The following is an 18,431-nucleotide window of genomic DNA, read 5'->3' as shown; positions in this document are numbered from 1 at the left end:
AGAGCATTATCCGTTGCACTATGAGACATGTCTTGCTGTTCATATTTTTCTATTATTTTATTTTCAAGTAATCTTTTTATCAATGTAGCGTCATCTATACCCATAGACCTAATGGCTAATACTCAGTATAAGTTAGATCTATGCATCTACTATCAAAAATTCACTATCGTGGTTGGTTTTTAAATAACGGTTTGTATATCTGCTGTGATGTTGCAAAATATGATCATTGATAATATTGTCACTATATCTGGTAGATGCATTTGTTTTCAACGTCACACATCTGACTAACCAAAAGACTTATTAAAAATACATCTGAATTGAATGTGGCAGTTCAAAAACCAGACAGTCATAAACGACATTAACTATTGCAATTAGAATATAAAGTATACTCTAGAAATTTCAAATACCCATGAATAAAATTTTTAAATAACAACAATATACTTAACTAAATTTTTTTTTTTTTGGTTATTTAATATGTAATTTCGTCATGTCCAATCCTTACCTATACAATATTAACGTATTATACATTTCATCCATAAATTAAAATCTCCGATCACTAACTACTATCAACTATTAGATTTACTTATGATTCTAATTGTGAATAATTTTTAATAATATAATGAAAAAACATAATTTATGTAGTGTGTGCACGTAGGTTTTTATGAATTTTAATTTTTAAGTGATTTATGAACGTAACGTAAAATAAACCGTAGAATAAACAAAGATAAAGTTTTTGTCGAACTTGAGCTTACGAGTTAAATGTACAATAAAACGCACTTGTAATACTGGTATATGAAGATACAAAATTCGATTTTTAACTGTGAAGTACTTTACAAGATTTAAATAAAAACTCTTAGTCCCTTTAAGAAGATTTAAGTTTATTAAAAATCTTATTTAAGGTTGCAAATTATGCTTTTTGATACTAGTCCATTAGATTTTTCAAATATTCATATCCATATTTTTTAAATAATTTTGTTCTGTTAATTTAAAATTTAAAATTCTATTTTTAAATAAACTAAGGCTTTTTTAAAATTAAACAATATCTCTGTGATACTGTGAATTGTGATAATATTCGATTAGTTTCAATTAATTTGTATTACAACCAATATGATACATAGTGATATAGAATATTATAACTTCCTGTGGGGGGTCTTTCAAAAAATATTGATATTTATTGTCAAGGTCTTGATTTAATGCCGAAGGTTGGAAGTAACAGTTAATTATTGATTATATAATCAACGTTTTATTATTCAAAACAAAACATTTCTTTATTTCTACAAAAATAAATAAGAACCATCATTAAAATCATTGAATAGAAAAAAATTAATTTCATTGAATTAATATTTGATATTTTAGTAATATAATATGTATATTTCAAATCTATTCATCAATTTTCTCAACCTTAGCAAATAGTAATACATTTTTGTCCATAAAAATCCATTACTTGTTAAATATATTTTATATAGGCATGCCTACACATCATAGATGGGCGTTTCGATTCTGTCACTATTTAGTGTTACGATTTATCTATATTAGAAAATACCTAAGTCCTTAATATTAAATTTTAATTGATATAGTAAATAAATATACATGTAGTTATTGAGTTACAGCATATTATAACGGTCGATGAAAATATATTGATAACTGATGTAACTCTAGAAAACTACTATTTTAAATTTAAATTATAATAGATTATAATGTTTAACTAAATTACATAATTTAATAAAATGTTGGTAATACAGTTTTGAACTTAGCTAATTTTTGCTAACTTTATAGTTTGTACTTATAAACAATGTTGGGCATTAACGAGTTAATTTTATTTTCATAAGTAAGATACTTTTAGATAGCTTAATAAGTTTTTTTTTTAAAGTAACTTTTAACTTACCAAATTAATTAATTTTAAAGTAACGTTACGTTTATTTTTCCTAATATAAATTCTATAGATTAAAAATTATACTTTGATTGTGAAACTTATTTTTATATTATATCAAAAATAATAATAGTTGTCTAAAAAATCAAATACTGTTTATGTTATTTTATTTTGTATTATAAATAAGTTCTAGATTGTAAACTGTCTAATGTCAATTATGTACATTCAAGTATGTATCTACTGGATTAATACATCTACATACATTTTTTTTTTTTAATATAGTGAGACCTCTATTTTAATTTTATTTTATTTGTTAAGCTTTAATGAAAAGGTATTATAATTAATTTTACATGAAAATGTATCTTTACCTAACTAAGTTAAGTTACGTTTTTCAAATTAACTTATAAATAGTTAAATAAAATAAAAAAAGTAATATTTAACTTTAAATTTAACTTAAATTTCTATATTAACTAAACGAGTTAAAACAAATGTTAACTTTCCCAACCTTGGTAATAAGCATAGGTAATAAACTAATAACTATAATAAGTCTAAACATAGCTAGTTATAAAAATGAATATGTAAATGTTAAGTTAAGAAATATTTAGTTTTAGCTACGATAGTATTCATATGATGTTATTCAGTTATACATTACAATTTAGCCATAACGTATTGTATACATAAAAAATTGTTTTCAATTTTTTTTATAGTATTTTAGAATAAAAAACATAGAATTATAGGAAAATACTAATATCTAATATTTGCATAGTTATAACATTAATAATCTAAATTTTAATTTTTAATGATTAAAAAAAACTAGTTATCGGGAGTGCAAATTTATATTCATAAAAAAAGGGTCCTTCGAACGTATTTTATCATACCGTATACTCTGCCAACTCTTTGGTTTATTGATGTCCATGCGATAATTTTTTTTAATGCCATTTTGATGACTTGAGTTCTTGTCATATTCATATAAATTTATAATGTTCATATATTCTTTAAATTAATATCGAAAATCGTGTTTATTTGCATATTAAAATAAAATAACCCAATGTTGGCTATTAATCATTGTACGTTTCAGAAATATAGGTATTCTAGCAATATCCACAACTATTTGTAAAACAACTTTTTATTTTTTTATCACACCGTTAAAGGTAAAGCGACCCGCGGTTGGCGCAACTTCCACTAAGTGTATTGTACATAGTTATGTGTACTAAAATCAAATTTAAAAAGTTTTTGGGCGTCGATGGCGCGTTAAAAGCGTTTTTTTTTTTGTCTCGCATTACTATCATTACCGAACAACTTTGACGAAATTAAATAATCTACAGGGTTATAAAGCCATAAACGATAGATCGGATTTCTATTTTCATTTTATACGCAATTGAATGTGTAATCCACATCTGACCATTTGACCTATAAATGTTTAAGTATTATGGTGCCATTACAACTTTATTTGTGAGTGGGCTAAATTTAAAACAGTAACCACCCCCCGCAGAGTCTTTGCTCTGAGAAGTCTATATGCTCTACAGACAAAGTTGAGGGGGTTTGTCCAATAGTTGCACCTTATGCTAAATCACTAACCTACCTATGAGCCGACTCGAAACTGACAGTCATGACCAAATACACGCATTTTGTGATATTGTGTATACTACATAAATTATTAATGCAAATGCATTTAATTCAGAATTCGTATGAAAACGCATGCAAGATACAAACAATTTCTATTCTGATTGCGGTATTTTTTTCTTTTACGTTCTAGAGGGCACAATCTTGGATTTGATGTTTTATACTAAAATACTCGTATATATACATACATATTTAACCTAACCTAGTATATTGTATATTATAAAGCTTAATTTTCTAAAATTCTTACAATAAATAATTATTTGTTTAAACTCAATTAATTGAAATTTACATGTATATTTCATGGTTCATTTAGTGCTACTGCTTCGAAATCAAGTATCGTCCTTATAACATATTTTGAACTTTCGCGTTTATAGTGACAAGATGGCTGGACGATAGCTGCCAAGCCTCAAATCACGCGAAACTATCTTATGGTAGTAGAGCGTATATCGCAACGTATACAATTAATAAATATAAGAATAAGTTGCATAGAATTTGTGTATGTCGGAGTTGTTGGTGGCCATAAATATGCAATATATTTATATGTATAGGTTAGGACTTGAAAAAATATTATGCAAAAGAAAAACAAAAATTGAATACCATCACTGAAAATCTCGTTTAATTCCCCTTTAAAATTAATAATCAACTTTTCATCTGCAGCGTGCAAGTTAAAATTCGTCGACTCCTGCCATATTTCAATGTTTTCTCACCCTCCCCTTCGGGCCACCACGGTCGGCCTTTGCCAGCTGTACACGAGTGTGTTTCATACACAATAATAATAACGTAATGCCATTACTTGTTACGTGTTATATACGTAATGGTCGCCGCGCGTGACCTTTTCCGTCTGGTCGCTGCCGCCGCCGCCGCCGTTGTTGTTGTCGTCGTCGTGACCAGTCTTATTATTATTACCCGTCTCCTCTGTTGCCAAGATCAAGGACACAGCTGCAGCTGCAGACGTCCAGTCGCGGACCGGTTGTCTCGACATCGTCTTCCTCGACCGGTGGTCATTCCGCACGGTCGCACGCAAGCTAAGTCGTTTTGTAACTTATAAGCGCTTACGTTAACACACACGAAGCCGAGTTCGATTCTTTTGTGTGCCGACCAAATGTAGTTGATCGGTATATATATATATATATGCATGCACGTCCAGTGGAGTTGATCCACATATATGCGGCTGAGGAAATTGTTTTGAAAATCGAATAGCAATTTTTATTTATTTTTCACCAACCCCACCCTTACCCCAAGTGTCAACTACATCAAGTTTTCTATCGGAAACCACGTCTGAAGTGTGATTTAACTGATTTAAAAAAATGATGACCATTAAGGACTGGATTACTCCAAAAACTTTCCACAAGACCACAAATAATCTAAAAAAATACAGTACACACCATTAAAAAATTACCAGCACTTTTTTTTTTCTAGGAGTAATTATAAAATTATGGTTTAACCATCGGAATTTGTTAGCGCTTTAAAAACTAATAAAAATACTTTAATTAGGTACTATTAAAGCAAATATTGTGAAAACATTAGTTCTTGATAAAATATTTTTCTTAATTTATACTAAAAGTTTGTTCATAATATGTATAATATATGGATCAAAAATCGATAAAATTACGTTACAAAGTTAAACAAACTCAAAAAGTGGAAAGAGATCAAACAATTTAAAATAAAACGTCTACCTTTGAAATTATTTTAAATAATTAGTTATTTTAAATCTGTTAAATGAAACGAATTATGTACATTGTACTTGAGATGAATATTGTCCTAGAGTAGATACCCAAAGAATGATGTACTTTGCATTGAAATCTAGACCCTATAGGGATGACAGCTGTCTACTACAGACATAAATGAAATATATAAATAAGTCATTGTAAAACTAAATACATTCTTTTTTCTTCCTCAGACTCTAAAAGAATTTTGCTCTTCCCATAAAAAAAAAATACATTATTATCTAGACGAGATTATTATTGTATTATGCACTTGCTCATCATACTGTTAGTATAGCTGTATGAAACGTCAGTCTATACTTCCAAATAGCTAAGTAGGCATATCATTTTTTAAATATATTTTTATTGTGTTTATATTTGTATTTAATAATTAACCATTGAATTATATATCAATTAATTTTTAGTTGCTTTATGTAATATTTTTAAACAACAAACCTGTAATATATTTATTATCTTCATACGATTGGTAATTAAAAAGAAAAATATAAAAATAAATAAACATTTCATACCTACCTAATAAATAGTTGTACCATTAAATATTATAATGAATATATAAATATTGAATGTATAAAGTAATATACTAATTATTTTTTTAAGTAATTGCCGAGGTTAGGTGTAAATGGTGTAATAATTTGATAGTTATAGCTGATTTCACGAAAAAAAAAAATTATTTTTTGATGACAAAACACGCATATATAATAAACCTATTAATATAAATATTTTATTTTAGAGTAGATGGCCAAACGATGAATACAATTATACGATATTTAATAAATTAAAGTGTCTAATTCACAAGAAAAAGATGTAGTTAATTATAAATTTGGGAAGCTTATTTTTGAATTTCATATTACTGTACTGAATATATTGTGACATAGACACTTAACCGCTTTTTATTTATTTATTTTGTATTTTTCTGAGGAGATCCATAGTGCTTAAAACGGTGTGGTGGTTTATCAGGAAAAATGCAAACCCTTTTATTAGTGCACTAAAATTTTAGATATATTTAATAGAGTGTGTATTTAATCGTGATTTTATCATTGGTATAAAAATAATTATTACTATTATCTTTGTTTTTCTTGTGAAAACGTACTTTAAATTTATACAAAAACGAAAAATCTTCTAAATTTGAATAACAAGACGATGTAGAAATATTCGGTTTCATGTGACCGTTAATCCATTAGTTGGTATGTTAAATAACAACTTACCACTTACTTGATTTAGGTACTTAATTGTTTTAATATTTATAATATTTAATAGCTATGATAACTAGATAAATGATAATATGATACATTTTGTAACCTTCCCTCTTGACTAAAATAACGTTAGTCTAAAAAATAAGCGGAACAATGTCATATTGATTTTACAATGAAATTTTTTTGTGTAGGTACGTGTCAATATCTGAAGTACTAAAAATGCTTTGGCTTTCAATTTCACTATCTTTTCTAGTAGCAAGTAAATCTAGTTGGTACTTTTAGAGGTTAATCTTTAAAGATTCTATTAAATTTCTTAATTTTTTGGAAAGTAAAAAAAAAAACTGGGGAAAACAGATATAAGATTCGACAAAATTGATTCTCTAATTTAATTATTTTGTTAAATTCAAAAACGCATATCCGTAGATATTTGAATTAACTAAAGTTTTATGTTGACATTTTCCGTACAATATAATATAATTTAAACTATTTTTTATTTTATTTTTAGGTATTTAATGTCTTATTGACATGTCGAATTACAAATTTTTATTGTAAAATATCACTTAATAAAAAAGCTTAAAAATGTATTTAAAGATTTAGCATGAGTTGGTATTACTAAAATTACAAACAAGTTGAGTTTAATTTTATTAAAATTTTTATGAGCGTCTGAAATATACACGTTGAAGAAATTTCAGGATATTAATACGTAAAATCACGAGTTTTCATCGAATAGTATTATTCATGTATTGTGATTCAAAAACAATTAATAACCACAGTGGACACTTAAAATTTTCAATATTAGCAATTTTTCATTATTAGCATATTTAGCAAATATTAGAATTTTATTAGCTATTCGTGATATAATTTTCAATTATTTTGATTTTTTTCGAACTTTTTATAGACATTTTACATTTTAGATTAAATTTTTTTTTATAAATTATAATAATTAGTAATATTATTATAATATCTTTTTATGCCTATTATCTACAACAAACGTCCACACCGTTATATTTTGGTAAGGTGGTAAAGCGGTAATGCAGTATTGTCTCAAAAGTTTTTATTTTTATGTTTATTTAACAATTATTTTTGAAAACAGTCGTACAAGTTAATAACAATAATTAGTTATAAAAATATATACTATTGTAATAATTAAATATTAACAATATTGCATTTAGATTTGTTTCATTTATTATGCAATGTTTTCGGAATTGTAAAATAAATTAAATCAATATTGCAATATTAAAAAACATAATATTATGAAATATACTTTTTTTATTATTGAAATAAACAATCTATACAAGTAAGTACAATAAGCTTATATGTGCTAAGAGAAGACAGGACGTGATAGATTGATTAAGCCGCCCACTGGCAACATTTAGCATGAATTTAATGAAATATACTTAGTATTACTAAGTACTTACTATAATATTATATTATAGGTATTAAGTTACCTAGTGTTGAACTGACTATCTTTGGTCAGAATCATTTTTCATCTGCAATCATTTGTGATTGAATTCAAATTTACACAATATCTTATCTACTAAATTACGAATTAAATTCAGCACCTAAAACCTGTACAGCAGAGCGATTACCTATTTCTCCCCCTCTTTCTTTACATTTTTATGGATGGTGTTCATTTTTCTTATATTTAATTAATTTAGCGTAATCACCTAAAACAACAAAAAAAATGCTTATTAGATACCTGTGTTATACCTATAGTTATCAGCTACAGTTGACACTTGTGATATTGTTTAATAGTATTTTTTATCCGTAGTCGATATAAAATGCAACTCAATTGTTTCTCTTCTCCCCCCCCCCTATCTCTCGGAGGTAAATCGTTCAAGGATGCACAACCATTCGTACAATATAATATGCAAAAAATATTATCGTCATAGTGTAATCGTTCGGTGACAACGATGGCCCCTATTTTCTGTTGCGGCCGGTGATAAAAGCTCATGAGCATCGATTTCTTGGCGGACGTGTCTTGGAGTGTATGTGATAACTAAAATCGTAATTTCTTCACTTGTAACAATAATATATATATACAATGTTAAACCTGATGTAGGCATCTATTATAGACGTATACCTAATGTGTATTATACACGCCGCGATGAGATGCCGGAGGCCGCGGCGGCGGAGGGTCGAAGACCTCCAACAGATCGATGACTCGCCGCCACCACCGACGTCATCGTCAGTTCTGCAATGTGTTCGACAATAATTGACATTTCATTTTTTTTTTAGTGGTCACATTAGTTTTTTTTTTTTTTGTCTGTTAAGTAAGAAAATAGTTTTTGTAAATACGTGACGGAGGAAAAACGTTAATTTTTACAATCAAACTGTGACATACGAGTAGTTGTATAAATGTACCTATAACAGAGTATTTTTATTATTTCGTATAAAACTTATATATTATAGTATTATTATGTCCAGTAGACGACAAGGCGTATAAATGTATAATTCATATTTTTATCGGGATTTACGGTTTTTTTTCTTTCTATAATTCTGTTTAAGTTTGAATAAATAATCAAACTAACAAATACAATGCGTTTCCTGATATATAGGCACATATCATGCGTAGATTTTCTAAGCAAGTATTGTTTGATTTTAGTGACAGAACAGTCGAGTATTATTCTATTAGTATTTACTTTTACAATGTTAACACAGTACAATCACGAGTGATAGTAAATTCCATTGATACATGTATATATATATAAACTTTATAAGTGTAGTGTTGTACGTAACTACACGTAATTTTTTAGCATTTTTTTGGGGTTCCAATCAATAAGTTATAGATTATAGCCTATGCATTAAATTTTTAATAACACATTATACGTATCAAAGAATTATGTTTTATAATAAATGAATATTACAGTAATTTGGTAAGGTACGGCATGTTGACGTAGGTATTCTACAAAAATGTTAACATGCTTAATATTTTCACCCTTAGGTATATTTATCAGGTAAACAATGTTTGAAAAAAATATTTTTGATTTTGAACCATTTTATCTCAAACATTTATTTCTTGATTCCAATCGGGCTGATCGAGCTTTTATAAATATAATACACAGTAAGACCGCAAGAAAAAAATGGGTATTAGCTCCAAGTAAATGAAGGTAATAGATATTATTGTATGATATTGATAGCCATTTTTTACATAAAATGATGCACACATCATATCGCATGCAAAACGATTCCCAATAATATCATACTACCTGTTGTTTCATGTTGTCATTATATTTATTTTTTAATCTTCATAAGGGGAGTGAGCATTGTATCGAACTGATAACATTTTAACCGACAAGGTCCAGCCGGTGGAGTTTGCCAATTATAGTTGGACATTTTGTGAAACTACATCAAACAATAAAGTTGTGCGACATTTTATAGCAGATAGGTTACCTATAACTATTGGACATGTCTTTCCATAACATTTGGTTGAACTTGGTCGCAGCTGGAAATTAGATTTAAGTCATGTATTGTGTTAACTTATAGCTCAAAATCGGCACGCAAAGTCGGTTTATCACATAAAAATCATAATTCATAATTATTATTATTGTATACCACGTTAAACCAACGCAATACGTGTAGGTACATTATTGTAATATAGGCGGGCGCTTACCAGTTACCAGGTATGTCTATTATTGTTTGTATATAAAACGTATGCCATTAACATCACGGAATTATTATACTAGCGCAGAATCGCAAACTAGTTAAAATTGCCATCATGCAAATTGCAAATAATATGTGTACGATGTGATGTGCGTTAACTATATAATATATTATATATATATATATATTAAGTTGATTCGGCTACATCGAAGTGAGCTTGGAAATATATTTTGGTTTAAATTTCTCTTTTAATAAGACAATGACATTCCGTAACCATCATACTAATCCAACTAAAATACATCATATATAGATAGTTAGATTTTAGGAAATAGGTACAATTATTATGCTACTCGTATAATAATAATGATAAAAACATAATGGTATTTCGCATTATAATTACGTTCAATATATATTAAGCTTAATTTTTATTAAATTTTAATAAAATATATGGCAATTCGGTATCGCAGAAATAAATAGTAATAATATCATATTATATCCTAAGTAGTCAAATAATAAGTCAAAAGTCCTGCGCCGTTGGGCTTTCCTCCATGATGATGATCAATCGTTCATTTTCTCTCAGACGAAGCCTTGACGGAATCGGAGACAGCGGTGGCGGAGGCGGTGGCGGGGGCGGCCGGTGAGTTGGCGTAGATTGACTGGTACTGCTGTGACGGATACTGTTGCTGTTGCGAGAGGTACTGTTGGGAAGGGCTGTACTGTTGACCGGCAACGCCGCTGTTGTAGAACGATGACGACGAGTGCTGCAGAGGTTGTTGTGGGTAAGCGGACGGCAGAGCCGAGTACGGAGTGACGGACGGCGAGGAGACACCCGAGTGGTGGCCGTTGTACGGAGCGGCCGAATAATGATGGCTGTTGTATGGACCGGCGGCGGCGGACGGGACGCCGAATTGACTACCGTAGTACGACGGGAAGGCGCCCGGATATGGAGAGTATGAGCCGCCGTTGTACGGTTGGGCAGAGTACGGCTGGGCAGAGTACGGTTGGGCCGCGTACGGTTGAGCCGCGTACGGTTGAGCCGCGTACGGTTGAGCCGAGTACGGGAATGCCGAGTACGGGGTCGAGGGGTACTGTCCGGCGGCGGTGTATCCGGAACCAGGGTAGTACTGTTGGTTTGGTGCAAAACTGTACTGCTGGTACGGTTGGTAGGCGGCTGGAAAACGTAAAGATGTATCGCTCACGGTTAGAATACATAATGACGTAATAATAATAATAATATGGTTACATTGGTGATGACTGTGATGTTTTATATCACGGCCATTAGTGTATGAGCTTAGGGTATTAAAATATTTATCCCGAGCGGAGTGACATCGATTTCGTCTTTCCTCTGTTGGTTATTTCCGAAAGATATTATTAGCTGTTCGGCGACAATATTTTAATAGATTTTAATTGCGAATTCGGCACTATATATACAGGGTGATTCTTTTATCAAACAACACTCATTATTTCAAAAACTATTGACTTTTTTCAAATTTTTTTTTCTCAAAATTTTAAATCCATCATGTTCTAGAACTATATATTTTTTAAATATTTTCACCCTTAGGTATATTTATCAGGTAAACCATTCTCAACTTTTGATTTTCAAATGACAACCTATTATACTTCAAACTTCATAAACTAAAAAGGCTATTTTTTCAATTAATTTTTACGTTTAAATTTTCATTTTTCGTTAATCCGTTTACAAGATATAGCGTAGATATAAAGTTGGGTGGTTTTGGGTGGTGTTTGTGTGTTATAGGTGTTTGTTAGGTGGTATTTACACACAAACACCATATGAGTGTTGTTTGTTAAAAGAATCACCCTGTTTATATATATATAAATATATATGGTTATCGCGAGTACCCAAAACGTAATTTAACGGTTTTATCGTCAAATATAAAGTAGTCGATAAAATATACCTACGACTGTGATTAATGCATTAATTATGATGCTAATAATATAGAACGTTTACTTATGCCAACCGTCTAATGACGAAAAAGCTCATATCGGGGCTGGTATGGTGTGTGCAGGTTGTTGAGCATTCAGTGACGAAGATAATAATTATTTTATTGACGTCTGTGTGTGACTTACCGAAAGCAGACGACGGGACTGTGGCCTTTGGTGCGAACGACGACTTGGCCATCGGCCCGGCGTACTCAGACATGTACTGGTAGCTCTGGGCTGGATAAGGAACGATTCCTGGACCTGGGAAAGTCGTCGGCGACTGCACCTGTTGTGCCGGAGTGGCGGCGGACTTTTGGACTTCCGTCGACGAAGCGGCTGCCACGACGGCCAACAGGAGGGCTGCTGCGTAGGAGACCTGCAGAACACGCGAAAAGATTGGTCAGTCGATCGACACAACAATGCATAAGAGTTAAACAACAAAGAAATCATAAACAACTCATCGACGTCTAAAATGTATATTTTTTTTCTTCAAAATATCATACAGAAGAGCAAAATGATATAATTTGATTCTAAACACCAAACCTATATTAGAGCATATAATATTATTCTTGGCTTATGAATACTTTTTTTGTATTTGTTCGATTTACAGAATCGTACTGTTTTGATAGAGTTTAAACCCGTCCAATTCATATTTGCATTAGGTAACTGTTGCGATTAAAAAAAAAAAAAAAAAACGTAGGCCGACGTATTAATCACTACATTTTTTTTTTTTTTAATCGCAACGGTTGCCGAGTGCAATTGCATGTTGAACTGTCGGTATTAATAGTGTCGTATGCCTATTAATAGAAATATTATTTCGACTAATTTTCATTTAATCGAACGTTCGCTGCGCACTGGCAGGTTAACACAAATCCGTTGACATGACGTGTACAAACAATAATATAAAACTTACCTTCATGCTGATAAAAATAATAATCTGACGAATGATACGCGGACTTAATAGACGGACGGCGGCGGTTCTCGAAAGAGTACAAACTACAACAAGCGTCTCTTTCAAGTCACTGCGGTCCAATAATTGCGTCCCGAGAGCCGAACGGTTTGATCTTAAATAGCGGCGGAGGCATATGCCTGCGACGGAGGAACGTGGTGGAAAAACGCCGAACACGGTCGACGAAGAAGAATAATGGGAATATCATATTATTGTATAACGGCGGGCGCGGACGGGAAGAGGGAAGGGAAAAAAAACATAAAGAAAATTAATACCTACACGCGAAACAAAACGGATACGGCCGGGGGGGTGAGAGAGAGGGTACAACGCGCGGCGGCGGTGCCCCCCAGCGAGACCCCCCCGCGGAAGGGGTTACCGGCTACCGACTCCTGCTTCTTCGTCCGTCGCGGTCCGGCTCCGTTTGTCCGCGAAACCGGTCCCGCGCGCTCGGCCGCCATTCCGGCGACCGGTTAAGCTGCGGTGGAAAATAACAAACGAAACGATTATTGTGACCGTGTGTAGAGGCACACTCCAGAATGAAATATAAACATTGTGCGTTCATATCGCAGTGTGTATACGTTAAGTCAAATTAATAATAATAATAAAAATAATATGATTATTATTATTGTATGACGCCGACTTGTCTTTTGGTAGTGTTTTCGTGACGATATTCTTTTCTTCCCCATCAGTAGCAACACTTTGCATGTTAGCTTGTGGGCATAATCGGGGGTAGTATTCCGAATACTTTATTTTTTAAGCGTTTAACACGGTATTTTAAACACTTTTTATAAGTATTCTGAATGCAGCATTTAGAATAATTTTTTAACGTTCAAATCATAAATAATTTAATTATTTTTCCGTCATAGAAATTGCTTTCACATGGACAGTAAGTTATTTAATATTTTCAAATTTTTTAGCAACGAGATAGCGAAAGGCTTAATACATTTTTTATTTTTATATTAATTTGAACGTTTGCACAACCATAGGGTGGGGGGTAATTAATTTTCAAATGTATACCCTCCCTTCCACAGGTTATTATAATGTTCATTTACAAACATTGAATTGAAAAAAAAATAGTTTTGTTACTAAAAAAAGTATTCGAAAAATATTTGTAATACTTTTTGTGAAGTATTCCGAATACTTTGGAATATTATTATCATAAAGTATTCGAATACATATTCTAAATACTTTTTTTTCAATTATTCGAAACAAGTACTTTTAAAAAGTATTTTACCCAAGTCTGACTGTGGATAAATATATTGCATTATGTGCACTTGCTAAAAATGATCGCACTCACGCGGCCGATTATCTGTACGATTCTCGTAAATATCAACTCGAGCTCGGCATCGTAGGTAGGTATATGATATTATCATCATAAGTCGTATTGTAACATTTGTAACACAGTTCGATAAACGCGCCTTCTATGTTCAGGACGAAGGGGTGAAGGGAGGTTCGTGGACGTGAACTGCACATGTACGATGTATAAATAGATGCAGCTCGGGGCTAAAATATTAAAATGTGATTTGCACGTTATATTCGACTCGAGTGGATACAGTGTCGGATGGTCAGTGTTAAAGCGCCGTTCTTTCCGCGGCTAGCTCCCCTCGCCCGTACACGCATAATAAGAACGCCGACACACGATTTGGCATTACACTGCACTTACAACAACGATAATAATAATAATATAAATAATTACGACATTACACACGTATATTTCATAGGTACTCGTAGCCTGCGGATGTACACTTATCACAAACGATGAGCGTCGCCACCGTTAATAATACGAGTATCATACTGCCTATTATTATTATTATTATTTAGGATTCGTATTATTGTAATAGTTGAACATGTCTGAATAATATCATGAAATATAGAGCCGTTTGAACAACGATGGAACCGACGACGACGTCGTGTTTCCACGATATAATATTTCAAGCTCAAGGTAACTCATCGTCGCTCAATATAGTACCTACCTCACATTAACACGATATTTTATTTTAAGCACACGCCGCCGTACCGCAGCCGAGTATACTTTATAGCGGCGAGTGGGTTAGATTAGGTTAGACCATAATATAATAAGTAATAATAAATAAATAAATAATAATCTGTAAGACACCGCATTTTATATCACTGCGATGACTAACAATGTGAATCGGTCATTCGACTTGCTATTTCGGTACAATATAAAATGTTATATGTACCACGATATAAAGAAACCTGTTGAATATAATGCACCTGTTGTAGTACGGTCAATCGAAAAAAAAACACTGTCGCCTGTCATGCATAAGCGTTCGCGTACGCGCAGTGTTATTCTATTGTCAACGAATAATCGAAAGAAAAAAAATTCTATTCCGAATTACGATGAATCGTCCATAACCGCCAGCAAACGCGACAATAGAAATATAGTAATTATAATCCGATATTAAGCCACGATTAGATTTATTATTTTACTATTTGTGCCCAGAGCTATTTTATAAATAATATTAACCGTTAATATTATAATATATTATTATTATATGGTCGAATCGTTGTTAAAAGCTTAATTACACGACACAATGGCGTGATTACGGGAGGGAATAAAATTTGAGTGTCATATACCCCCGTCCTATAACTTCTTTACATAGATAATAATATTATGGTTTTGGGCTGGGGGTACCTTATTTTCTAACCTATTTTCATGACGTTTTGTTTATTTCCACAAAAATGCATAACTTAAAAAAAATTAATTTAAATTCCAAATAAAATACTACTAGATATCTTTCCACTACACCATACCCAAAAAATATCGATAGTTCCTCAACTTTTCTTGCAGAGGAAATATTATATTTTATAGAAATAATACAAACAAATTCTAAATTCCCTTTATGATGCCTATTATGGCATATACATCTTTTTTTTGGATGAGGAGCAGGAGCAGGAGCAATATGCAGAATGTACAAATAAAATCAGTAGAACGAATGTTTTATTCTTTGTAACCTTGGCTAAATGACGGCACTTCAGATTTTTCTCAATTACTTATAATAATATTTTTAAATACTCTCCGTTAACGTGATTAAGTGTTTACTGTAATATGATTTATATAATATAACAGTTGTGGTTTGCATTATCTCAATATAATATGATCATAATAATATTATTTTACACGAGCATAATCATATTCAACATAGGTACTCATACAGCATAGTAGCCATTGATCTTTAACGTGAATAATAATTATTCTGACCATGACAAATAGCTCTTGTACTCTTGACTTCAACATAATATTATTACCAACTATGAGTACCAAACTGTTGTCTGTTATAAAAAATAAATAATAATTAATATATTAAATAATACACTATAATTTCCTCAAACTTTTAATATTTTCTAAACATGACTCACGATTTTACATAGGTGCTTAATTCTCATTTAAACATATGCTGTAAGTGGTCTCAGCATACAATTATTTTTAATAAATTATAAACCTAGTTTAAAATCTAAACACGAATATTACTTTGTATATTTAAAACTAAATACAAACGCAGCTGATATATAGATTGAAATATCTAACTATTATAATACATAGATACATTTGCCAACTTACGGCACAATTTACATTTTGATCTAAGTGTTTATACTATGTCGGATTAACGATTAAGATCTTGCGATTGTAAATTATTCAGTATCCATTTTTCATGATTAAATCGTTACAATGAAGTCAATTTAACCGTGAAACTACTATATCTGTATGACTGTATACAATAAACGTAAAATGAAATTTAATGCAAGTACACGAGTACACAAAGACCGTATACAAACAACCACAGGGTTTATCAATTTTTATATATTCTGAAGAAAAATAATAAAATATAACGTTACAAATTTACATTGTAAAAGTACAAAAGTTGTTTGGCAAGGTAATAAATTGTTAACAGTCGTCGGCGCGCGGCGGCCAGTTATACAATAAGTATACCAATGGTTTTTTTTTTTTTTTTTAATGTTATAAATTTATCCAGTGGCATAAACATGTAATAGAGAATAAATTAAAACTTAACTCAACATTATACCACCTTCATTCATTGATTTCATTTCAATGTAAATGATGATTTTATTTCTAAGTTACGCTACAGTTTTGTATGTTATATCGTGTGTCAGTAACGTATTATTTATACATGGAATCATCACGGATATATACAATATAGACATTGCATTAATAAAATACCTACTATTGCATTAATTGTAATGCAATGTATAAACACCAAATACACTTTTTTGATTATAATTTACAATGGCGATTGGAGGACTATGCATTTTGAACACGAATCTACGGAACACGACTGCAAAATGATAATATTTTTATTTTATCAATAATGTTTATTATTTAAATTTACAATGAAATAATTAATGAACAGATATTTTATTATTTTAAAATCAATTTTACTACATGACTCATGGACCATAATAATTAATAAATACACAAGTACACAAAAATTATTTTATTTAGAATCTAATCGAAATGATTAATGTATTGATTTTATAATAATCTCTTTTTTTGTTTGTTTTTACATTTAGCAGTAAAATAAATTTTGATTTTTAACTTCGAGGTTGGTTTTTGATAAAAATAATTGAACCTACCAAGTTGGTTTTTGAGGGATAAAAAGTGAACATTTCTCAGTTCTCTTCTTAATAATCGGTATAAACAAATAATTAAAACACAATTATAATAGTTGTTATTTTTTACAATAAAAAAAAAACAAATAACTGTCGATACTTAAAATGTACACAAAATAAAGAAAATTTGTTTTTTAAGAATAATAATTAGTATTATCCAATTCTGGATCTAAAATAGTTATAATAGCATCACAGCCATATGCTAAAGCAAATAAATAAACAAGTCTTTTTTCTAGATCCAATGTAAAAATTTCCATAACTGGTCTTTATTATTAGAAAATCTTCTATTAAGTTTAATATAAATTTATTTTTAGTAATTAAATAAATACTATTTTAAAAATCATCTTTTGAACTTAATATTTAATATTTCAATTAATTACCTTCGACTTAATATTATTGTAAATGTTTAGCTAATTTTTTTATTAGTTAAATAGTACTTAAATAAAAATATTCAAACATCAATAGTCACACATGCACATGGATCGATATCAACATATTTATTTAGCAACAATCATCTATACCTATTAAATATATAGGGATATTATGCAATGTGAAACTATGTTTAGTGCTGTATGAACTGAAAAAATAAATAAGGAAGTATACATTTTGACAGTAAATGCATGAAGAAAACAGGCAAATACTAACCTTATCGTCTTATATCCAAAGATTCAAAGTTTTAGGTACTGCTGATAAGATGAGTGAAGTTAACATTAAATATCAATCATCCATGCCTAAAGAATACATTTCTCAAAAAACTATTTCACATTACTAATATGCATTGAATTCAATACTAAAATAATATTTCATAAACTAAGATTCAAACAGGTATTGGATAATATAATATTTTTTGTATATAAATTAAAATAAGACATTTTTAA

At 30.4% G+C, this 18,431-nt stretch overlaps 1 protein-coding gene across 1 annotated transcript; it reads right to left on the bottom strand.

Moving 5' to 3' along the window:
* Positions 1-10,396: 10,396 nt before the first annotated feature.
* Positions 10,397-13,027, bottom strand: LOC107165174 (uncharacterized). Its single transcript, XM_015513289.2, has 3 exons — positions 12,868-13,027; positions 12,102-12,330; positions 10,397-11,184 (listed from the first exon to the last, which is right to left on the bottom strand). The coding sequence occupies exons 1-3, from the start codon at positions 12,871-12,873 to the stop codon at positions 10,580-10,582; spliced, it is 840 nt and encodes a 279-aa protein (XP_015368775.2). The 5' UTR covers positions 12,874-13,027; the 3' UTR covers positions 10,397-10,579.
* Between the last annotated feature and the right edge of the window lie 5,404 nt (positions 13,028-18,431).

This window comes from Diuraphis noxia, unplaced genomic scaffold, assembly GCF_037042655.1.
Source record: "Diuraphis noxia isolate RWA-SAM2 unplaced genomic scaffold, SU_Dnox_SAM2 contig0002, whole genome shotgun sequence".
NCBI lineage: Eukaryota > Metazoa > Arthropoda > Insecta > Hemiptera > Aphididae > Diuraphis > Diuraphis noxia.
This window is presented reverse-complemented; position numbering and strand designations above follow the sequence as displayed.